Source organism: Hyperoodon ampullatus (genome assembly GCF_949752795.1).
Source record: "Hyperoodon ampullatus genome assembly, chromosome: 9".
NCBI classification, from domain to species: domain Eukaryota; kingdom Metazoa; phylum Chordata; class Mammalia; order Artiodactyla; family Ziphiidae; genus Hyperoodon; species Hyperoodon ampullatus.
In genome coordinates this window covers 76241000-76259935 of record NC_136922.1, presented here as the reverse complement: position 1 = coordinate 76259935, position 18936 = coordinate 76241000, and the positions used below count along the sequence as shown (strand labels likewise).

Genomic DNA, 18936 nt, shown 5'->3' with positions numbered 1-18936 from the left:
AACGCAGTCATGTTAACGCTGTGTGCACACACCAGTGTACACCTGTGTGCAAGTGGGCATAATTCTTTTTCATCCATCAACACAAAGAAGATATTATTTTGTCTCCTGACTCATTACCTGCATTACCTTTACTCTTAGAAATCTGTTTTTTTCTAAAAGCTATAAGTGCACAGACTTTAATTAGAATGTCTATCCAACACAAGCAAAGAAAGTTTTGTTCTAATATTTTAAAAATATTGAAATGCATAAAAAGTGTGTTTTTTCAATAATCCCACTTTTAAAATCATATAAAATAGGAAGTTCAAAGGCTCAAGTTTCTTTTCCATCCATTCATCTAAGGTATATACTTTTTCCAATATTTTCTAAAGTTTACAAAGACATGTCTTTATATAACACAGTTTTTAAACATTAAATTCTTATATGATTGTGGAACTGCAAATTACCATCTAAAAAATATCATTAATAACTCTCTGGTCAGTATATGTAGATCCATCTCATCTTTAAATGGTTATATAATATTCCATTGTATGGATGTGCATAATTTATTCAAGGTAATTTGACCTTTATCTTACTGAAAATGCTGAACCATTATGAAGAAATTGCAATGATGCTACATAAGAACAAATATTTTGTTGTAGCTAAGATAATAATAACTAATATTTACTAAATGTTTACTATGTGCCAGGTATTATTCTGGGAACTTCACATGTATCAGCTTATGTAATCTTCATAACAAACCTACAAGGTAGGGTTATCCACATTTGATAGACAGTGGTCATACTGGTTACTAAGTGATAAGCTGGGATTCAAGCCCAGGCAGTCTGGTTCCAACACATAGGCTCTTAACTACTCTTCTATAATGCCTCTTGAAAAATTAAAAAATAATTACCAAAATTATATTTTAAGAATTCAACTAAAATGAAAGGAAAATAGAAATCAACTGAAAATATGGAGAAGAAAATTCTTAAGAGAGAAGGGTCACCAAAAAAACTAAAAATGACAGAAAGGACTATACTGAAAATTGCAAAACTTAAGAAAAGTGCATCCCTCCCAAAATAAGTGGTCCAGGTCAACAACCAGTGGAGAACACAGGCACACCTCAGAGATACTGTGGGTTCGGATCCACACCATCAGAATAAAGCAAGTCACACAACTTTTTTGGTTTCCCAGTGCATATACAAGTTATGTTTACACTGTACTGTAGTCTATTAAGTGCCACAGCACTATGTCTAAAAAAAAATGTTAATTTTAAAATACTTTATTGCTAAAAAATGCTAACCATCATCTGAGCCTTCAGCGAATTGTAGTAGTAACACCAAAGATCACTGATCGCAGGTCACCATCAAAACAAATGTAACAATAATGAAAAGTTTGAAATATGTTGAGAATTACCAAAATGTGAGACAGAGACACAGAGTGAGCAAATCTGTTGGAAAAATGGTGCTGACAGACTTGCTTGAAGCAGGGTTGCCACAAACTTTCAATTTGTAAAAAGATGCAATTTCTGCAAAGAGCAATAAAAGAAAGCTCAATGAAACGAGGTATGCCTGTATCAATAATAGTGTTGAGACACAACTGCAGGAAGTGGGAAAGGGTAATACACTTCAAAAGGGTTGAAACCAGAATAGTATCTTAACATAAGATCTATTTCAAATTGCATCCCAGATGTTGCACATGAATAGTAACACAAATGGGGGTGGATGATGTGGCCATCAGAAAGGCAAAAGGAACAGTAGAATGAGAAAATGATCCCTGGGTAGAGATATAGTTAGTCCTCCATATCCACCGGTTCCACATCCATGGATTCAACCAACTGCAGATCAAAATATTCGGTAAAAAAAAAAATTCCAGAAAGTTCCAGAAGCAAAACTTGAATTTGATGCACACCATTGACATAGCATTTACACTGTATTTACAACAACTTACCTATGTAAGTTATATCATATTAGGTATTATAAGTAATCTCGAGATGATTTAAAATATGCATGTCGGTTACATGTAAATACTACACGATTTTATATAAGGGATTTGAGCATCCACGGATTTGGGGGTGAGGGCAGTTCTGAAACCAATCCGCCACAGATACCGAGTGACAACTGGTACTTCCCACCAGAGGCCATAGTCTATATGTGACAACTTCTTGCTGACTCACTGATGTAGCTCTTTCTTCAGCTTATATGTGAGGGTGTATATATGCACATATAAATACATTTTTCTGAGTGCCTATATTTATTTTTTGGCACAGATTTCTAAGAGTAAGTTAAAGGCTGCAATATTTTTCAAGATATCTACTTTTTAGATAACTATAGTAGGATCAGTATGTTAAAAATGTTAGGTCTCTGGGCTTCCCTGGTGGTGCAGTGGTTAAGAATCCCCCTGCCAATGCAGGGGACACAGGTTCGAGCCCTGGTCCGGGAAGATCTCACATGCCACGGAGCAACTAAGCCCATGTGCCACAACTACTGAGCCTACATGCCACAACTACTGAAGCCTGCATGCCTAGAGCCCATGCTCTGCAACAAGAGAAGCCACCGCAATGAGAGGCCCGTGCACTGCAACGAAGAGAGCTGCTGCTCACCGCACTAGAGAAAGCCCGCGCCCAGCAACGAAGATCCGATGCAGCCAAAAAATAAATAAATTAAATAAATAAATGTATATATATATATAAAAAAAAAACACATTAGGTCTCACTTGCCAGCAATCTGGACACATATGACAACCTCTGACTCCTATTAAGGTTTCTATAACCTCTGGATGCCTGAGGTATTTCTAAACACTTCAGAAGGTTGGGATCCATGTGGCTAAAGACCCATCTTTGACAAAACAGATGCCAAAATTTTAGTTTGCTCCCATTCTCTCCTCTGGGCAGCTGGCATGAGCTCAGAGAATGAAGACAAATATTAATGGCCTGCCTAAGGAAAACATAATGAAAGAAAATGAAGGAAGAATAAAACTGACTGATGTCCTCCATGCCCCTTCAAAAAAATCACATAATACATTCCAAAACCAAAGTGATCTTTGGCTTATCAATTATGTCTAATTATGCATGCCTGCGACCCTGCCTGCCTGTGACCCTGCCCGCCTGTGACCCTGCCCTTCCATTAGTAAAGCGAGTACTGTTAATTTCAGGATAAAATTAGCAATGAAAGAAGAGATCAGTATTCAAAATAATTTAGTGGTCAAAATAATTATTGTTAAATTAGAATGTTGCTGATAGAGAAAGATAATAGTGAAAATCTTAAAGTAAGTCAATAGTAATTTTTAGAAGAAACCCCATTCATAAATTGACTCAACAACTACTTCCTGAAAGCCTACTGTTCTGCACTCTAGGGATACAGTCATGAACAAACTCTCTCCTCTTTGGAGCTTATATTCTAGAGTGTGAGACGGACAAACAAATATGTAATATATCAAGTGGTTGTATGTGTTATAAAGAAAAATAAGAGGAATTAGCAAGGAGTGATTGAATGGGAGGGTTATTTTAGGTAAAACTGTCAGATGATGTCACCCTAAAAAGATGACATTTCAACAAAGACCTGAAAAAACTGAGAGGAAACCACATGGGTAACATCGAAACCACATGGGGGAAAGAGCTTTCCAGAAAAACAAAATAAAATACATCTATTCTTGAATATTCAAGACAGTTTTCTATTGGAAGATATCCCCTTTAGTGCTATGATGCTGTCATTAGTACAAAAGTGGTTGTGCTGAACTGAAATAAATTCTCTTTTCTAATGCAAAAGAATTCACTCTTCCATGAACTGAAAACATGTGTGTTCTTTTCTTCAAAGTTTAATAGACTAAATATACCTATATTTGCAAATATGTAAATGTTTATAAAAATCACCATAGAAGACAATACTCAAAATAGCTTCCGCTTCGGTCTCAGACATGGGCACACCGCAGAAGGATGTTATTATCAAGTCAGATGCACCCGACACCCTATTAGTGGAGAAGCATGCAGATTATATAGCATCCTATGGCTCATAGAAAGATGACTTCGAATACTGTATGTCTGAATATTTGAGAATGAGTGGCATCTATTGGGGTCTGACCATAATGGATCTCATGGGACAGCTACATCGCATGAATAGAGAAGAAATTCTGACATTTGTTAAGTCTTGTCAACACGAGTGTGGTGGAGTAAGTGCTAGTATTGGACACGATCCTCATCTTTTGTACACTCTTAGTGCTGTCCAGATTCTTACTCTCTATGATAGTATTAATGTTATTGATGTAAACAAAGTTGTGGAATATGTTCGGAGCCTACAGAAAGAAGATGGTTCTTTCGCTGGAGATATTTGGGGAGAAATCGACACAAGATTCTCTTTTTGTGCGGTGGCAACTTTGGCTCTATTGGGGAAGCTGGATGCTATTAATGTGGAAAAGGCAATCGAATTTGTTTTATCGTGTATGAACTTTGATGGTGGATTTGGTTGCAGGCCAGGTTCTGAATCCCATGCTGGGCAGATCTATTGTTGCCCAGGATTCCTGGCTATTACTAGTCAGTTGCATCGAGTAAATTCTGATTTACTTGGTTGGTGGCTTTGTGAACAACAGCTTCCATCAGGTGGACTCAATGGAAGGCCAGAGAAGTTACCAGATGTATGCTATTCTCGGTGGGTGTTGGCTTCCCTAAAGATAATTGGAAGGCTTCATTGGATTGACAGAGAGAAACAGTGCAGTTTCATCTTAGCATGTCAAGATGAAGAAACGGGAGGATTTGCGGACAGGCCAGGAGATATGGTAGATCCCTTTCATACTCTATTTGGAATTGCCGGATTGTCACTTTTGGGAGAAGAACAGATTAAACCTGTTAGCCCTGTTTTTTGCATGCCTGAAGAAATACTTCGGAGAGTGAATGTTCAGCCTGAACTAGTGAGCTAGATTAGATCCCTTGATGCAAAAGTTGCTTAGTGTAGTTTTACTCTTTTAACATTTCAGTATTTGAAGTGCTTAACAAACTTAATGGCTGCCATGTTAATATTTTGTACATGAATTGGGTTGATTTTAATAAATTATACAATTATACATATTGTAAATTAGAGACCTTTATTGTATCTTCAGCTTTCTATTTTCTTCTGGAATGCTGTTATTCTGAGCGTAATATTTTGTTTATGCTTCAGTGTATTTATCCTGTTTGTCTCCATAACAGCAAACTGAGTTGAACTCTATTTAGCTGATGAAGTCTTGTGTTCTGATTTTCCCATGTACTCCCTTGATATGTTATATATAACTATAGTTAATATAAAGTGGTCTTTGTCAATGAGAATGTTAACTGATGAAGAACTGATGAACCCCATAGGAATTAAAAGATGAAAAATAATAAATGGCTGAAATTTGGGAATTAAAAAAATAGCTTCCTACCACATCAGACAACTAGCTTAATAAATGTTATCTCTATTAGTGTGGTAAGAACTAAAACCACATATTCTCTTCAGAGTACATACAAGACCTAATTTTAAAAGTGTCATATCTGGAATTTCTCTGGAGCTGTATTCTTTCTTCACATTAAATCTTTATTTTCTTACTATTCCTCTTGATGTGTATTTAGCATGTTAAAGTTGTGTGTATTTTAAAATACCACCTATGCATTTATAAAGTATTACTTAAAAACAACAAAGAAGTGTTTTAATGGCAATACATAAACTACAGAAAAATGAAAAAAATATCAATGATTCTGTTCTTTGGAAAAAAGGTACAAATATATAATTAAAAACAAATTCATAGTAAAGCTCCCTGGTAGGATTATAGAAATTTGATTTCTTTGTATATGTCTATAAAATGTAGTCCTTTCTGCTTCAACATAGTATCACACATACAGTGAGCCTTCTAACAGGTAATTATATTCTATTTCAGAGCCCTGGAATGAAATTCTGGTACACTAATGTTATAAGGAAAAGAAATTCAAAATCCAGAGAGAGCGAGAGAGAAGGAGTGAAAGAGATACTACTATACTATTTGCTTTAAAGGAACTCTAAAATAGGAAATATGGACTTATAGAAAAAACATATTTGGGTATTTGGGATAATTAATTACTTTTAAATGTTTTAGCTTCAAAATATATTTACCACAGAAGTCCTTTACATAGCAAGTGCCTAAAAATGGCATTTTATTAACAATTTCACAAAAAATTTGATTTTCTCACCATAATTAGCTATCTTGCCAAAGATCCATCCATAGATCAAAAGGGATCATTTATAAAGAACATGTAAATAATGCTTAATTTAAACACACACTGGGATTTTGTCATTATTCGGGGTATGGAAAGTAGGTCCCTGCCCTGGTGGAAAAATCTTCCAAAGTCTTAGTTGTTTAGTTTAAGAGGAATCTGTTAGAAAACAGTGTTACTGTTACCCAAAAGTTCTAATTTACGGTAATATAATTTTGAATTACCTGCACAAGTTTTGGGCAAAGATCCATGTCCATATCTCCTTACCACCACCTTACCTCCCAACCCCACCTTCACCCCATCCAATCTAAAGGAAGCCCCCACTTAATCATCAAGAAACACCACCCCTGGTTAACTTCACCTTAACTTTATTCTTGTACCAACTTACCACTCAGTGAAACTAGAAACTGAGAACAAGCCTAAGCAGTTTAAAAAAGGAAGAGGTCAGTTACACTCAGAAAATTTAGGATAAAAACTGAAATTCTCCAATTCACTTCACTACGTCAACTGCATCTAAAAGATCAGGCCACACACATGCACAAGAAAACACCAACACAATGGCAAAAACGTTTTACAATCTCTGTAGACTGTGTTTATATTTTATTCTCTCTGTGGCATAATCTGAACTCAGATATTTGTATTCTAAACCTTCTGGCCCAGAGGGTAGAAATGTGGATTAAATATGGGTTGCAGTTTATTTTAAGTCTGTTTGAGTAGGACCCAAACTGAAATAGAAGAAACAACAAGGGTATGTCTGAGAAATTCCCTTAAGTACTTATCCTAAATTAATCACAATTTGTGTACAACAAATTCATACATACTCAGGAATAAATTCATGCATAATAATTTTTAAAATACATTTATTTACAAACACAACCAATGTAATTTTTAAAATACTAATTCAAAATAGTATATTTTAAGTAATTCTACATGGCTGGAAAGTATTTTAAATTTAATTTTACCTGTATAATCCATAATGAAGCAACAGGCAGGGAACTGGGTATTTTCCAAACTAAAACTCTATCAGACACAAAATGAAACAGCTCCCTAGACAGGCAAACCACTCTGGGGAAAGCCTCCTGCCATGTGACATTGAGCACACACACTTCTGCTTATCTCGATTCAAGCTGCAACGGTCATGGCTCTGCTCTCCTTTGCCTGTTCTTTTAAAGCCATCCTTAGAAAAGTCTTTCTTAGAAAAGAACTATTATTTCTTCCCATTTCATTCCTGTAGTAATAGTTTAAAACTAGGGAAAAAATAAATTCTCTTCTTTCTCTAAGTGAAAAGAACACAAGATATCTATACTTCATCCTAGTACTCAGTGTTAAAAAACCCACATAACCTGAAATGAATCAGCATCCAAATTTTTAGGAAAAATATTGTCATTATGTTCATTCCTTTGATAGTTTGCACATGTGATCAATTTGAAACATTTGATTTGTAAATAAACTTAATACAGGTGATGAAAGAACTATCCTTTAAAGCATATCTAAAACCTTTAACTCATTTGTCTGAGTCCTGAAACAGACATCAGATGGAAAGGACATATGGTCATTCCTGAGACAGACTGTATCTGATGTAATCTTTAATGTCACACTGTCACATGCATTGAGCCATCTTTTCCTTCACTGTCAATTGTTTTGATCTTGAGTGTGTCCTGGCTAAAGAAACCTTAAGAATGGTTACTTCATCTTGATACAACAATTCTTTAGACCTTGCCCAGAGACAAGATATAAATAAATTTTAAAATTTTTTATCGGCTTTCTTTTTTTTTTAGCAACCTGAACAGTTGGACAATTTCCAATTTAGAGACATATTAATGCTCCCTTAAACTGCAGCTACTTTGAGAAAGATAAGGTATTGGTGTTTTGAGTGGTTTTACTGGAGTAGTGGGATGTTTTGTTTTGCTTTTATTTTGCTACTTTCCTTTCCATTGAATAAGTTTCTCCATAAGATAATTACAAAGTTGACAATACTATACAATATGATTCTAATTTTCAATACAATATCAAAAGTATAAATAGTATAGAAATCTAAACATTCTGGGCTCAAAATCATCTATAATTTTATGAAATAAGTGAGAAAGCATCATTACATTCAGCCATCTAGTCAATGCTTCATTACCATAAGCAGATCCCATTACACTGCCATTCTGCTAACAGTCAAAACCTGTTAATTCCCATCAACCTCACCTGTCATTGTTGCTAAGCAGCCTTGTCTCACTTCTCTGGCTTTAATTCTCTTTGTCTCAATCTAGGGTACTGGCTGGGGAGCCTTCCATGAGCTATAAAAATTTGATATACTTTCTTCCTGGTAATTAAAATGTGCAAATGGTTAAAACATTAATGCCATGATTGTTTTAAAATGGTATGCTTAAAATGCCTAATAATAACTGTCTTAATTTCCACGCATCTTACATGTGTGTGGCAACACTGATAGCCATTATCAGATGTCACATGAAATGACGTTTTAAGCCTTTCACAATTTAGTACTGTTAGCATGGATTTTTAAAGTTCTTTAATTATTTGAGCAGCATTATTGTAAGAGCAATTGTTTTATTTTTATCTTTTATATTTTATTTATAACTCTTAAGTCACAGATATTTTAAGGAAATGCATTTTATTAACAAAATGAGAACATAATGAAAAATCCAAATTAGAAAGTAGAAGATAGATGGATAGATGGGTAGATAGCTATAAAACCTACAATACAGTTAAGTGATTTGCCACACCTCAGAAAGCCAGCAGAGTGGTTGAGAGGCAGGCCCTGTGTCAGACAGAGAAGGTTTAAGCCACAGCTTAGCCACTTATTAGCTGGATGATCTTAAGCAAGTTTTTAAATCTCTCTTGACTTCAATTGCCTTATAAGTTAAGTGACAAAGCGCCTAGATCAATGCCTGGGATGTGATAACAGCTAATATGTAAACAGCACTTAATGTGGACCAGGCACTGTTCTAACTCATAGATTAATAACTTACTTAACCCTCACAACAACCCTGGGAGGTATTATCTTCATTTTATAAGTGAGGAAACTGAGGCATGGAGGGTATGTAACTTAACTGAGGTCACACACTATACATAACAGAGCCAGGATTTAACCCAAGTGGTGTCGTTCAGAGTCCTGTGCCTAACGACTACACACACTGCCTCCATAGAGCAGGTGATCAATAAATGGAAGCAGAACAAGAAAAATTGTTTCCAAAAACTAGGTTCATTCTTTCCAACCCTGCAGTTTGCCAGATATTCTAATAAGCCATGTATTAATAAAAATTCAGAGTTTATAAAAATACTTTTTATAATCCATCTTCAATTCCAAAATGCAGAAAAATTAAACAGATAACCAGAATGAAAGGGACAAGGCGTACAGTCACTGTGATAGCTTAAAATGAGAGTTGCATTAGCCAGTTAGGCAGAAGTAAGTACTCAAGTGCAGAAAGCTATAACCATAAAAGGGCCTGTACTATGTACTACCTGCACACTCCTAGCAACCACTATGTCCCTCCCTTTCTACTTTTCAGTTTCCAAATGTCACAGTAGATACTACTTGTCTGGCCTCTAAAGAGTCTGAGCAGGTTCCTCTGACTGCAACTTCAAAGCTCACTCAGGAGGAGAACACCTTCAACTAGACGCCCCTGCCTTCCTCCCCAAGAATCTCCTCTTGCCTCATCTCACCCTTGGCAAAGGAGACTCGCTAGTATGTCTAGATGCACCCCTCGGACACAGAAACAATCACATCACAGTCCTCTCCAAAATGTACTTACAAGTCATGGGAGTCAGAGGTCCTTTGCAGGTCACCTGTTCCAGCCTACAGCCCAGGGACCACTGTCCTAAGTGTAACTTACTGACTCAGGAGCAGCCCATGCTGCACCCCCAAACCGCATCCCAGATTCATGCTACAATTTACCCCTTCACAGTCCAAGCCGGAAGAAGCATAGTTACTGAATCAACAGACCTGGGGTCTAGCCTCTACACTGCCACTCATTACCTCTCTGGTCTGGGATAAGTCCTGGAACCCTCACAGGTGTCTATTCCCAATAGGCAAAATGAGGAGGTTGAACTGGACGACCCCTAAAATCCAGCTCAAATCCAATGATACAGGATTCTACTTTAAACCAATTACAGCTGGATGAGAAAACTCAAGTAACTCCCAGCAGGGAGCTCTTCCTCCTCCAGCCCACAGCATCCCCTCCTCCACGCTGACAGGGCTTTGGGAACAGCCCCACCTCAAGGGTGGGAAGCCAGGGAGCCAGCAGGTATTGTCCAAATCCAGTGCATTCATGCTGAATGGCTGACTCCTCCAACTGTTCAGGCACTGTTCCTCCCTAGACAGGCCCCAGTAACTCAGCCTAGGGGTGAACAGACAAATACAAACATTCATGAAACACAACAGAAGTAACTGTTGGAGGCCAAGCCTACTGGAGAGTTCACGCCCTGGTGGGTCATACCTCTTGGACAACAAGGCCTGGGTGCCAGCAATAAAGCTTCTGAAGGTGACCCCTCCTTCCAAAACATGATTGAGACAGCCTGGACAGGGAGTGCCAAGTTTTCTGTAGATGACAGCTCAGACTGAGACACACCTCCTCTCTTTCTCCACCATGGCTTTCCTATCTGGAGTAGTTCTTGGTGTGGGAGTCCATAGCCCTTTACCCTCCTCAGAAAAGGAGAATGTACCATAAAACCATTTACCATAATTTTACCATAGTATCTTACATTGTATTTCCAACCCATAAAATAACTCACTTTATTGCACATTTTAAAACCCCAAGCCCAGGATTGGATTAAAAATGCTTACCCTGTTACTCCAGAAATGATAATATGGGGTTTTCCCTCCAGTCTCTATTCTCACCCTCCTCACCAACAAGTCAGTTACGTCAAAATGCCTTAATGGTATGCTTCATCCCAACTTCCCTTTACTCTAAGTCAGAACAAAGGTTACCTAAGAAGTTGATGCTCACCCATGCTTCTTACCACCCATTCCAGCCTGCATCCACCTCAGTATTTCCTTTTCTTGTTCTGTCATCCTTCACTGGTTTTGCTTACTGAGCTGCACAATTACCACATGGCCTATTCCACAATGTGAGAAGACTCCACTGCAAAAAGGGTTCTCTGACTGAAGAAGATTCTAACAGCATGAGCCCATCTCCTCCCATGAGTGAGCTCTCCATACCTCAAAACGTTTAAGTAAGCTAAGACAGAGAAGCATCAAGCACCAACCAGATAACAAAACAGCCCTATGCGTAAGACAGGGACTGGTTAACTCAATACCATGGCCCAGACCAGTGCTATACATTCTCCAAGACAAAATTAAGAACCATCCTCACCAAGCACAAAAGCACAATTATGACCAAAGGCAAGCTGAAACCTGAGAGAAGATCTGCTTTACCCAACTCCAAACCTTCAGATAGGGTTATTTCTAGATAGACAACACTTGTTTGCTATGCTTGAAAAGAATGGTGGCAGAATCCAAAGCCCTCAGTAGCTGTAAAACTCAGACCTCTTATAAAGTAGCAGGGCCACTCCTTTCTTACACGAGCCCCAAGAGAACTGACATCAAGTAAACACAGATGGGGGGGAATAACTTTTATAAGAGGTGGAATACCACTGATGTTTTTATTCTATCAAAAGATTACTGTAGGGCTGCCCTGGTGGCACAGTGGTTAAGAATCTGCCTGCCAATGCAGGGGACACATGTTCGATCCCTGGTCCAGGAAGATCCCACATACTGCGGAGCAACTAAGCCTGTGTGCCACAACTACTGAGCCTGTGCTCTAGAGCCCGGGAGCCACAACTACTGAGCCCGCGTGCTGCAACTACTGAAGCCCGCGTGCCTAGAGCCCGTGCTCCACAACGAGAGAAGCCACCACAATGAGAAGCCCGGGCACTGCAACAAAGAGTAGCCTCCGCTCGCCGCAACTAGAGAAACCCCGTGCACAGCAACGAAGACCCAACACAGCCATAAATAAATTAATTAATTAGTTAAATTTAAAAAAAAAGATTGCTGTAAAACGAGACATTGGCTTAAATGTTTAAGGCTAACCAAGGAAAAAGAATAACCATCAACTAACCTTGATGTAAAATTAAGAGTCATGAGAAACATAACTAACATTATTAAAATGTCTGGTAAAAACATGAAAGACTAAGATTTTCTGCCCACAAATATGAATCTAACATAAATGTTTGTTAATTTTACACTTTGAAAGTGAGGGTCATTTTATATATATTTGAATCAAAGTTCTAGTGGAAAGATCACAAGCAAAATCCAGGTTTCTACAACAAACAGAGAGGTACCCAAGCCAAACATATCCTTCTGTAGAAAGCTTCTTTAGAAAAACCACAGACCTTCCTGTGTGGTTTTGGTCTGTTCACCTGGCTGGCAAAAGGAACCACGGGAAAATAAGCAAAGGAAGTCATGAAAAACAGTCATGAATGGACTACTGTGGGTTGTCCCTGAGGCAAAAAAACAGTGGAGAATCCTTCAAGAAATGTAGTAGCATTCAGCTAGAGTTTTTGGTAAGCAAAGAAAGCCACAAATTTGCATGGTACTCCAAAACATAAAATAATACTGATGTTTTAACAGGGGCCGGCACTCTTTCTACAAAGGACCAAACAGTAAATATTTTAGATACTGTGGGACGATCCAGCCTCTCTCACAACTACTCAATTCTGCCATTATAGTGCAAAAGTAACCCTAAACAACACATAAACAAATGAGTATATGTAGCTGTGTTCCAATAAAACTTCATTTTTAGACTGTGAAACTGGATTTCTTATCATTTTCATGTATCATGAAATATTTTTCTTCTTTTGATTTTTTTAAACCACTTAAAATATTTTTTTTAAAAAACACTGTTAGCTTGCAGAAACAGGTGGCCCTCAGACTATAGTCTGCCAGGCCTGTTCTATCATCTTTAGCTGATTTGACCTTTCTCTGGAAGAACTCTGATTTTCAATTAGGTCTCTGCCATTAACAAAACTCACAAAGGTAATGGATTCCATCAACAACTGCTTGACTGATCAGGGCTGGAAATTTAAGAAAATTTGTACCCCAATTCCCTTCTTTTTTAATGATATTATGAGCAACACCTAGTCTTGATAGCCCACACTACCTGTTCACTCCCTATCATGTTAGAGTTAGTAGTAAATGCTGAATCAACTTGTGAGAAATCAACTACTTTAACAGTGTAACAAAAACATTTCCAACCCACATACATCTATAGCCCTCAAAAATTCTATAAAAATGGAAATCATTAAGACCTCCAAATCTCCTCAATTATACGATAAGCCAGGAAACTTTATACAAAGTACACTCATAGTATAAAACACAAGTAACAGCTAGTTTAGTATGAGAAAATCTAACCCCATTCACCAACAGTAGCTGAAAGAGAACTCCTGAGAAACAAGAAACTTAGATTTCAAGCCTAAATGCATAGTCAACTACTTCAGGTAGCCATTTCACAACAGTACCTCATTTTTATGAAATTAAGAAATAGGTTTAGATTATTTCTGTGGTCTTTTCTAGCTCTAAAATGCTTGTAACGAGCTACACTAATTATGATATCTGATGTAGCTCACTGCGAGTTTCAGCAATTTTCACTTTTCATTATCCTTCAGATAAGAAGCAGAAAATTTCTTCTCTGCTCTTTTATCTCTGGCTTTTTGAAAGGCCAATGAAAATATATTTCTGATTAGGACAATTGCTGCCTCCTTAGAAATATCCAGTCTTAACACAGATGTAAGTGATTCAAGAGAAAATGTAATGTAGTATGATACTTGGAAGATGCTTCTAGAGACAGATATTTGTGTCTGCTGCAACTATAAAATACAAATTGTGGAGCCTCCTCATAACAAAAGCACACAATCATCCTTTAGCTACCACAGAAATGTGTCTTTAAAATTGCTTCATTTTTCTACAGTAATCATATCCTTACTCTATACAAACCACACTGCAGTCTGCCTCTAGAATCAAGCAGACCTGCATTTTGTCCCTGCCACTGCTACTTGTAAACTGAAAGGTTCTCACCTCCAATTCTCATTTTCCCCATCTGTGGAATAGGAATGCCGTTCTTGGTAGCAATGTAAATGATATATTCATAATTGTGTATAAATATTGATGTCTTCTGGAAGACACCTGCAATACACTGTTAGGTTTAAAAAATAACTTGCAAAGCAATAGGAATAATATGATAACACTTTAGAGGGCTTTTTTTTTTTTTTTTGAAAAGCATACAGTGGGAAAAAAGGAAGGAAATTCTGACACATGCTACAATATGGATGAATCTTGAGGACATTATCTAAGTGAAATAAGCCAGTCATGGAAAGACAAATACTGTATCATTCCACTTACATGCAGTATCTACGGTAAGTCATAGAGAAAGTAGAAGGGTGGTTGCCCGAGGCTGGGAGGAAGGGAAAGAGGAATTGTAATGGGCATAGCACTTCAGCAAGATGAAAAAAAGTTCTGAAGAACGGTTGCACAACAATGTGAATGTACTTAACACTACTGAACTGTACACTTAAAAACTAGTTAAGATGGGGCTTCCCTAGTGGCGCAGTGGTTGAGAGTCCACCTGCCAATGTAGGGCACACGGGTTCGTGCCCCGGTCCGGGAAGATCCCACATGCCGCAGAGCGGCTTGGCCAGTGAGCCATGGCCGCTGAGCCTCCGCGTCCGGAGCCTGTGCTCCACAACGGGAGAGGCCACAACAGTGAGAGGCCCATGTACTGCAAAAAAAAAAAAAAAAAAAAACCTAGTTAAGATGGTAAATTTTACATTATGTACATTTTACCACAATTTAAAATTTTCAATAAATTTTTAAATAAAATAAAATTTAAGACACTTTAAAAAAGCATACAGTGGATACTTTGGCAGTAAAACTACTGATAATTTTTACTTTCTACTTTATATGATTTGTCACTGTTGCAAAAGTAGAATGAGTTCACTATGGAAAACATTCAACCCAGAAAAAAAAAAGAAAAAAGGTATTTTCATTTTATATGTAAATAAGCCTAAAAGCCTGAAAGCCATAAAAATCTACCAGCTAAGGGTCCAGTTAGCCTTTTTTTTAAAATGAGGTATAGCTGATTTACAATGTTGTGTTAGTTTCAGGTGTACAGCAAAGTGATTCAGTTTTATATATATATATATATGTATATATATATATATATATATATATATATATATATATTCTTTTTCAGATTCTTTTCCATTATAGTTATTACAAGATAAAAGAAAATTACAGGCCAATATCAATGATGAACATAGATGCAAAAATCCTCAACAAAATACTAGCAAGCCGAATCCAACAATACATTAAAAGGATCATACACCATGATGAAGTGGGATTTATCCAAGGGATGCAAGGATTTTTCAATATCCGCAAATCAATCAATGTGATACACCACATTAACAAACGGAAGAATAAAAACCATATGATCATTTCAATAGATGCAGAAAAAGCTTTTGATAAAATTCAACATCTATTTATGATGAAAAAAAAAAACTCTCCAGAAAGTAAGCACAGAGGGAACATACCTCAACATAATAAAGGCCATATATGACAAACCCACAGCTAACACACTCAATGGTGAAAAGCTGAAAGCATTTCCTCTAAGATCAGGAACAAGACAGGGATGACCATTCTCGCCACTTTTATTCAACATAGTATTGGAAGTCCTAACTACCACAATCAGAAAAAGAAATAAAAGGAATCCAAATTGGAAAAGGAAGAAGTAAAACTGTCAGTCTTTGCAGATGACATGATACTATACATAGAAAACCCTAAAGATGCCATCAGAAAACTACTAGAGCTCATCAATGAATTTGGTAAAGTTGTAGGATACAATATTAATACACAGAAATCTCTTGCATTCCTATACACAAACAACAAAAGATCAGAAAGAGAAATTAAGGAAACAATTCCATTTACCATTGCAACAAAAAGAATAAAATACCTAGAAATAAATCTACCTAAGGAGGCAAAAGACCTAAATGTCCATCAACAGATGAATGGATACAGAAGATGTGATAGATATAAATATAGATAGATAACATAGAGATATATAGATCTAGATATATATATAGATAGATACACCTAGATCTATAGACATATATAGATATATAGATATAATGGAATATTACTCAGCCACAAAAAGGATGAAATAATGCCATCTGCAGCAACATGGGTGGACCTAGGGATTATCAGACAAGTGAAGTAAGTCAGAGAAAGACAAATACTATATGATATCACTTATATGTGGAATCTAAAAAAATGATACAAATGAACTTATTTACAAAACAGAAAAAGACTCACAGACATAGGAAACAAACTTATGGTTACCAAAGGTGAAAGGGGGGGAGAGAAAATTAGGAGTTTAGGATTAACAGATACACACGACTATACATAAAATAGATAAACAACAAGGACCTACTATACGGCACAGGGAACTATATTCAATTAGTCCTGAAATACATTAAAATTACATACTGTCACCAGGAACTATACATATAATTAGGGTCAGAATGGCTAAAAGAATGATAAAGGATTGGTAAAAAGGAAGTATATTTCTGTTCTTAAATTTGTAGGGAAATACTAACTTTAAATGGTATTTATGCAAGTTTGTTTAAATTTTTAATTTGAATAAAACAGCATATAAAGAATAAAAATTTCATTCTTAACTCTAGTGCCTAGCAATGCTTGTTGAATGAATAAGTGGACCCACTTGAATAGAAACCAACTCCTTGAATCTCAGTAAATGTACAAACCATTCAGAATAGATAATTATATTACACTGCTACCAACTGGTGGCAGCATCCCTAAAACACAAGGACAATAACTAGGAAAGGAAAGAGTTCATTCTGAAACTTTAAAAGATATAAGAGGGTGACAGACTTGTAACAACTTTTCTGCTTTGAAAACTTTACTATTTCCAATAAAATATGGACAATGTCCTTTAAAAAGGCAGTGTCCTTATTTTATTGGACTCTGCTATAAACAGCATAAATAGCATCAACTCTGCTATCAATCAACTATGAAAAAGATATGAGGTGGAAAAATTACTTGGAATTAGAGCAAGATTGAATTTGAATTCTACTTCAGGCAACAGTGTACCTCAAGTTTTCTCAGATATGAAATATGTGAACCTCTCAGAAACCTATTACCCATATTTCATGTGTGAGAGCATCTAAATGGCAAAATGTCAGGAGTTAATATTATTTATTATTAATAATTAAATTATTATTAGTGACTTTTTCTTAAATAATAAAACATCTCTGAAACATTTATATTTATGATCCATGTATTTGTTCATATATCAGCTTTCTAATATGTTAAATGCCTAAAGATAAAAAAATAAATATCTGTCCTTTGACTGAGTCATTCTTTATATGGTACTCCATCTTCTCGATTTAATTCAGATTTTTTTCCCAGGATTTTTTTTTAGCAGAAACATGCCCTACATACTTTTCATGAGCATAATTTATTTTTAAATTTATGTCTGGGAATTCAGCATACTGTATCTTAAAACAGTGCTTCACGTTAGTCATTATTTCCACAGCCCATCAGCACATAGACAGGAAGTGTAATATGCAAAGAAGGAACTGAATCTCATGGAGTTTATCAGAAATGTCCCTTAGCGTTTCATAAAAATCTGATACATATATCGTGAAAACTGGAAATGTTTTTATGTTAATGGTAACAACCAATGTAAAGACAAAGAGGAAAAACAGGGACCATTTATGACTCATTACCACAGGAGATAACTGAGGGTGAAGTAGATTGAAACTGGGACTAGACTCAGGATCAACAGCTTTTAGATTTTCCACTCTGTACAATGTTAAAATAATATTACATTTTATATTTATATAATATGAATTACTAACATCAAAAATCTGCCCTCATAATGAACCATAAGTAAATAATGATCAAATAAAATGGGAGAAATTTTAAAAGTTATTTTGTCAATATTATAGTGTATTAACAAATACCTCTGCTTCAGTGAAATTAGATTCAACAGACCTATGTCTGGGCATTTCATTGAGAATGCACATTCTAGGAATGTGTGTATGTTTCTTTAAAAAATATGTATACACTGAGGATAGACGATGTAACAATGAACAAAATACAGAGGCCAGTGAATTCCAGACATTATACAAGAGCAAAACACTTAAACAGCCATGTTTTAAAAATATCTAAAGAAATTTAAAATGTATTAGGTTCCCACATACTATTTACCTAAAATACTCCTAATTATACTTGAATCAAGTCTTCCTAGAAATTAAGTATTATAAATGTTTTCTTCTATCCAAAATAGCCCATGAAAAATGTCATCTTTTTAATTGTTTACTGTAACTTACACATTTTTTTAAATTAAGTACTCTCTTTAAGTTATTCTAAAGCATTACAAGATAAAAATAAAGGCTCATAGAGAGTTCTTAACACCGGACATAAAACGTTAAGTACACTAAATGTAAAATGTGAGTATAAAAAAGAAAAAATGTTTTATTTCTATAATCAAAAGTATATTTTCAGATACTCATCAACTACAATCAATGCCTATTCAAAGACAGATTTCTTAAAGGTGAATACATTATTTAGGTCATTTGGGCGATAGTGCAATGACAACGTCTACATTTTTCTCCCTGAGAACAAGAACTTGGTTACATAAGTCCTCTAGATACACTCAAAGAATTAGGGGAAAAGTATGTGGGAGGCATGAAGCTTTTGAATTTGGAGTTAATGCCTGAGGACTGAGGCTTTTTTCCTTTTT

General features: G+C 36.1%; 2 protein-coding genes across 6 annotated transcripts in view; one reads left to right on the top strand and one right to left on the bottom strand.

Moving 5' to 3' along the window:
- The window catches only part of ST7 (suppression of tumorigenicity 7), a gene marked incomplete at both ends in the record, with an annotated part of 268832 nt that overhangs the window by 209635 nt on the left and 40261 nt on the right, over positions 1 to 18936 (bottom strand). The window lies entirely within an intron of this gene.
- LOC307057752 (geranylgeranyl transferase type-2 subunit beta-like) lies at positions 3892 to 4887 on the top strand (the record flags this gene model as incomplete). The annotated part of the gene is given in 2 exon segments (XM_079710997.1): positions 3892 to 3987; positions 3991 to 4887. Coding segments are annotated over 2 exon segments (993 nt in total).